Source organism: Elaeis guineensis, chromosome 7, assembly GCF_000442705.2.
Source record: "Elaeis guineensis isolate ETL-2024a chromosome 7, EG11, whole genome shotgun sequence".
Lineage (NCBI taxonomy): Eukaryota > Viridiplantae > Streptophyta > Magnoliopsida > Arecales > Arecaceae > Elaeis > Elaeis guineensis.
Window position 1 is genome coordinate 85,243,881 of NC_025999.2, and position 6,752 is coordinate 85,250,632.

At 40.4% G+C, this 6,752-nt stretch overlaps 2 protein-coding genes across 2 annotated transcripts; one reads left to right on the forward strand and one right to left on the reverse strand.

The window, feature by feature from the left end:
• The first annotated feature begins 1,483 nt into the window (after positions 1-1,483).
• LOC140859458 (serine/threonine-protein kinase SAPK2-like) lies at positions 1,484-2,964 on the forward strand. The gene is made up of 5 exons (XM_073261334.1): positions 1,484-1,586; positions 1,662-1,755; positions 1,834-1,938; positions 2,157-2,255; positions 2,485-2,964. The coding sequence occupies exons 1-5, from the start codon at positions 1,537-1,539 to the stop codon at positions 2,770-2,772; spliced, it is 636 nt and encodes a 211-aa protein (XP_073117435.1). The 5' UTR covers positions 1,484-1,536; the 3' UTR covers positions 2,773-2,964.
• An 834-nt stretch (positions 2,965-3,798) lies between these two features.
• Positions 3,799-4,404, reverse strand: LOC140859341 (pectinesterase inhibitor 3-like). Its single transcript, XM_073260993.1, has one exon. It carries the CDS (start codon positions 4,402-4,404, stop codon positions 3,799-3,801), a length of 606 nt encoding a protein of 201 aa, XP_073117094.1.
• Between the last annotated feature and the right edge of the window lie 2,348 nt (positions 4,405-6,752).

A 6,752-nucleotide genomic window follows, 5' to 3' on the forward strand; every position in this document is an offset into this window, starting at 1 on the left:
ATTGTGATGATGATATTCAATATCGAGAACCCTTTTATACATTGACCAGAAGCTTATACTTTGAACTGTTTAGTATCTTGCTGAACATTAATATTCATGCTAGAATCCTCGCTGTAAGGTGATCATCCCTGGAATACAAGAGTACTGTTTAACTGTAAGCTGTTTCTGAATAGCAGCAACTTTCCATTCCTGAAAGATGTTCTGCTAATTCTTTTAGAATTTATATATTTACAAAAATATGACTTCAGTTTAATACTTTGTTAGAATGCTAGCCTGTTAGTTACATTGCATTTAGACTATTGTTTGTTTTGTAAGCACATGTTAGTGCATTAACCTGCTTCTGTCCATTATCATTTATACGAGTTTATTTTTTGATAGTGTGTTTTCAGGCTATTTGATAGAATACCATTTACTGAGAAGTCATGTGACCTATTCCTAACTATCCATCATATCTATATGCAATTTATAACAATGTTTTTCTTATTTATATCATAGTGCTAATGTGATATAAATAGAGTTCACCACAAGCCATGATGGGTTATGTGTGGTTCATTTTATTTCTAGGTTTCTAAACAGAAAGGCATGAAACAGAAAAGTTCTTAAGTATTTTGTGAGTTGTATGGACAAACATTATCTCCCTTGAATACCAGTATTAACAAGTAAAGCTCTAAAATCTCTCCTTCCCTTTGTTACATAGGCTGGGTCCTTCCCAAGCCTGGTATTCCTCCAATGGAAGAGCTTATTCAACCTCTGAATGGACTTTTGACTCTTTAGATTCAGATTCTAGAGATGGGAGAAGCTGAAACTTGCACAGAGCCCAATGAACTGCTCCATGAAAGAAGCTATTCAGCTTTTCCATCTTCACAATGGCCTCTTACAAATCGAGGCACCACCAAGGGTGTTTCTGAACAATATGCCACTGAATCCATGCCATTATAATGTAGGTCAGGGTAGATAGGTGATTTTGAAACAGCTTACAGATCAATAACTTCTGTTGCTAAACCATCATGATTGCAGTTTCCCCTGGCTTATGGTCTAGCCTGCTAAATCTAATTAATTGTGACTATGCCTCTCATAAAATTGGATTCCTGATTCTTTACTGAGAAACCTTGTGTCCACTTCATATTAAACCAAAAAACTTCTTTTCAGGTCGTGCTAACACCTACACATCTAGCCATAGTTATGGAATATGCTGCTGGTGGTGAGCTTTTTGTGAGGATATGCAATGCAGGACGATTTAGCGAGGATGAGGTAGAAATATAGTCACATTATCTTAATTTTTGTTTGATGTATATAACTAAAACTCCACTTTCTATCTGATTCATTTGTCTGTCATAACAATTGAAACAGGCACGGTTTTTCTTTCAACAATTGATATCAGGAGTCAGCTATTGCCATTTCCATGGTATTTATTGGTGTTTGTCATGTCCTAGTAAAACTCCATATCCTAACAATCACATGTATTGATAGCTTTATTATTCTTTTCATGACAGCAAATATGTCATCGAGATCTTAAGTTAGAAAATACTCTGTTGGATGGTAGCACAGCACCCCGCCTTAAGATATGTGACTTTGGTTACTCAAAGGTAATTAACTATTGCTGCATGACTAGAAAATTCAACTCGAAACAAACACATGACCATATCTTTCTTATCTGCCAGTCTTCAGTGCTGCAATTCCCAACCAAAGTCCACTGTTGGCACACCAGCTTACATTGCTCCAGAGGTTCTTTCAAGAAAGGAATATGATGGAAAGGTTAGTTCAGTTCATCTTTTCTTCTGTCGTCCGAGATTTCTTTACCGAAACTAATTAACCATTTGGTGGAAACTCTAGATTGCAGATGTTTGGTCTTGTGGAGTAACATTATATGTAATGCTGGTTGGGGCTTATCCCTTCGAGGATCCAGATGATCCAAGGAATTTTCGGAAGACACTTGGGGTGAGTGTCTAGCACCCTTTCAGAGATAAAAAGATGATTGAATGATTTGGAGTGCTGCTTTCAGCAATTCTAGGAATGGCCACTAACATGTTGGACCAGAATTAACTGGGGCATCATATTATGCTTTATTTGCTGTTTGCATTGGAGACAATTATTCCTTGATCACCGGTCATTTCTGTCCAAAATTACTGTTTAACATGTTTAACTTTGTTTGGCAGCGGATACTTAGCGTCCAGTACTCCATTCCAGACTATGTACGAGTATCAAAGGAATGTAGACATCTTTTATCTCGGATATTTGTAGCTAATCCCGAACAGGTTAGTCAATCTTAGGGACTTGGCAGCTTTCTGAGGTTTGCCATGAAATATATGGAATCCAAGCAGCAAGTTATAGATTGCGTGACTGTAGATTTAGATTTGCTGCTGTTTTGGGATATGAATGGTGTCTCTCATAACCATTTTTTTTTCAACTAAATATATCGGAATATATCCAAGGCTTTCATCTGTGACATTAGATGGTCTTACCCTGTTCATTGCTTTCTTGCAGAGAATTACCATTCCAGAAATAAAAAACCACCCATGGTTTCTAAAGAACCTGCCAGTTGAGCTAACTGATGAGTATCAGAACAGCTTGCAGAGTTCTGACATGAACACTCCATCCCAAAGCATAGAAGAAATCATGGCCATCATACAAGAGGCACGGAAGCCTGCCGAGAGTCCAAAACTTGGTGGTGGGCACTTTGTTGGAGGCGACAGTGGGGACCTAGATGACATGGATGCAGATGTGGACCTTGATGACATTGAGACAAGTGGGGATTTTGTTTGTGCTCTTTGAAAGTTAGGAATGCATGATCTGCCTACTAGCTTGTGGTTATGTGAATTCTTCCATCCTTCGTTGGAAGAAAATGGGATGTTTAACTCCATGAGGAGTAATTCCAGTTTGTCATGCATAGAGATCACTGTTATTGTGTAGATGAACCAAGTCATGCTCGTGATGTGGAATACACCAAATTTCTTTGTTGTTTCATGTTATTTGTGAAGTTGGCTCTCATCGACGATATTGTGAAAAAATCATTGCTCCACTCTGTAGAGTTTGTGAGGCCTGATTCTGCTGAGGGAGTCAGCGACCATGGTTCTTGGTTCTCTGGTGGCTTTTTGCAAGTGTGGTAAAAGGTGGTGCCCAGATTTAGCATTTACAGATAGACTTCAGAATTTTATCTGATCACCAGAGTACTTCTAAGACCTTGCTCTATGATTGCTTTGATCATATCTGAGATGTATTCAAAATTTGATATAAATCGTAGAGATTGAATCAAATACTTGCTGGCCAATAGTTGCACATGAGTAAAAGATATTTAAGTGTTCCTTGAGAGGTTCCTTCACATGTTTACACAACAGTAATTAATTGTTACCAGCTTTGCACGTGCTCAAATGTCTAGATAGGAATAATATATAAAGAAATATAAAAAACAATATTTAATTAATTATATGAAGCTGATCAGAGAATAGCATCCAATGCCTAAACACTTAAAACTTTGTGGAAGGTGGAGTTTGAATCCAAGTAACTTGGTACACCAAACAAAAACTTCAGCAATTTTCATGAGCCAGCATTTCTCACTATTTTTATTTCTTTTCAGAAGGGGGAATGGGGCTAGGTAAGGATCAATATAGAAGATTTGACAAACCTTGTTGTACATTGCAAGACTAAAGTAGTATCATTGTGATGAAATAATATCATATACAGTTAACAAATGCATAATAAATTATAAATTTATGTATTTTTTTGGGTATCAAACTTCACATGATTAGCCAATGATAGAACACCCTTCATAAATAATCCAACAGCATGCAAGGATGGAGATCAGTTGGCCGTGGCGACGCCGTGAATAAGGGAGAGAGAATTGGCGGTGAGTTGCTTGACCTGGCGCACCCGACGGCTCACGTCGGTCTTCACCGGTCCATCCGCCATCCCATCCAACTGGTCGGCGCACAAGTCCTCGTTCATCATTGCATCGCTCATGTACGCCTGCGCCTTCGCCGCCCGTTTCTCCGCCTGCGCCTTCTCCGTCGTAGCATTCACCTCGGACAACTCGGACGCCGATCGCCGTGCCTCCTTGGCCGCGTCGCTTAGTGCCGCCTTGCAAGCCTTCAAGGCTTTGGCATCCTTCGGCTCGGTGGCATCGCGAGCGAGGACGGCGACACGTTTGGAGAGGCCACGGAGGCGGTTGACGGTGACGACGGTGGCGAGCTGGGTCAGCTCGTTTGTCCCATTTGGGTGGATGATCTCGGCATGCTTCCTGAAGACCTTGTTGCATAACCTTGGAAATACGGCATCCTCACAATATGAACGGATTAAGTCTTTGGAGCTCGATGTCTTCGTGGAGGTCGATGCCGTTGGAGATGACGCTAATGAGTTGGTGGTCGCAAATACAAAGGAGAGGAGGAGGATGCACAACTTTGCAGCCATTTTCTACGATGATTTTTGTTGAATCCTTGGGAATATTGTGGATTAATTTGATGTTTGGGATTGAGGGAAGGGGGGTTAAATAGTATCGGGGATCTTCTTTAGTTCGTTGCAGTGTTGCACAAGGTCCTCCTATAAGAAGGGTGCGAACCACGGATCGGTAGGAACGGGAGGTCGAAAGATACGTTGGATGGTTAGCTGGGTGACGGAGGTTAGATAAAAATAAGCAGTTTGTCTTGTTGCTAACGAGGAGCGCTAGTGGTGGTGGACGAGCTTCCACACGGAAATTTAACGCAGGTTGGTGGAACGGGCTCTCTCTTACCACTCCCAATTTTCTCGAAGAAAAAAGTAATTTACTATTTATTTAAATAAATAAATAATCTCCACATCCTAACCTCCATTTAAAAATCTACCGCTATATCGTAACCCCCACCTACACCTTCCTTGGGCTTCGTTTACCTCCTGCATGCACTCATCGAAGAATGGGCTGTCAATGGGCCGAGTAGAAGAATCATGCCTACAGTGGCCTGAGCGCATTTTCGGTGGAATAGCGTCTTTTTTAAACACCAACCCGGCCGGGGAATAAACATGCTTAAATGCTAAAGCTTGGGCCTACTACATCGGGGCCTTGTGCGGGCCAGGCCGGGGGTTGGTTTGAACTTTGGGCTTTGAAGCTCTCTTGCGCTCGCGATCCATTGACCCGTACCATGAGTCTGTGCCGGGCATCTGGAAGTTTGTCAAGGGAGCAAGGCTTTGATGTATCGGAACATACTCGACGTGTACATCCTATCTAACTGCTATTCCTCTCGGTCTGGTGGTCTATGGAGCAATTTACTCATGATAAGGTTTCCAGAGTTTGCAATTTACATCACTTTGCCGAGTTCTAGTGGGCATGCTAGTGTTGTAGCGAGCTAGGATTCACCTTGGAATTCTAGACATTTTTTCAGTTTATTTTTTTTTCTTGTTTGTTTTAATTAGCAGGGGGATTTGGAAGCACGCACAAAAGGACATGGGAAAGGTCGACAGAAAATTGCTTCTATGCTCCCAATTTAAAGACATCCAATTGTTTCCCTTCCCAAAGGGATTAGCAGACAGAGGCAAAGCTAAGATTTAGTTTCTTCCGGCGAGGGATAGTATTTGTGTCAAAGCAAGCAAATTTCATGCACGAGAAATTTTTTTTCTATATATAATAATATAATATAATATATATACATACATAGAAAAAAAGTATAGATCTTCTACGGTATTCAAAAAGTATCATAGGATGCTATGCATGATTGAGCATCGTCTACTTTAATATGGACGGCCGCATACACTCATGCGCGTACGTTAAAAAAAACTAAAAAAGAAGAAATGTATAAATTTCAGAGATATTTGGACAGTTTGGATAACCATTTATTTTATGGTAGACAGCATTTAACCATGCATAGCACTCTACGATACTTTTTAAGTATCGTGGAGAATCCCATTCTGAGAGAGAGATGGTCTTAGCTCAAATCAATCAAAATTGGGCTCACATCCAAACAAGTCCCTACCCCTTTAATATATCCGAATCTTAATGCAGCTAGAAATAGGCAGCGACACATCAAAGTACCATAGAGAATCCCATTTTGAGAGAGAGAGATAGATGGGCTAAGCTCAAGTCAATCAAAATTTGGCTCACATCCAATTAAGTCCCTTCCCTTTGATATGTCCGAATCTTGATGCAGCTAGAAATAGGCAGCGATTCACCCATTGCGTTGTTTGGATGATGCGGAAAGCAAAAGAAAAGGCCATACCATTAGGAGGGATGGGAGGGGAGCCTATGCGCGCCCAATTCCCTCCATTTGAAATCCTCCATCTATTCTCTCACTTCCTCTTTCTTTCTCTCCATTGAAAACAACCATCCCTCTCTCTCTCCTCTCTCTGTCTCTCTCACTCACTCATCAGAATCCTCCTTCCTCTCTCTATGTCTTCCGTTGATGCATACCTCCTCTCTCTCTCTCTATCTCGGCGGCTGATTGTGAATAAACATTTTCATATACTCCGAAATAATAAAAAAGCATCATTTTCATAGCCAACAGCTGGTAGCGTGGGATAAAATTGACAATGTACAACTAGTAAGAACCATTTCTGATAGTGAAAGGAAAAGAACCTACTCGCAACCAATTAGAACGTCGACTTACGCAACTGACTTCCTATCTCGCCATCATATATTAATTCTCATTCCAATATGTAAACTTGCATAATTGGATATGTATATTGAACTTCATATGATTTAGCCATAACAAAACCAATAAATATCCCTTCATAATTAATCCAACAGCATGTAGATTAGTAGCCTATGGTGAAGCCATGAATATGGAAAGAAT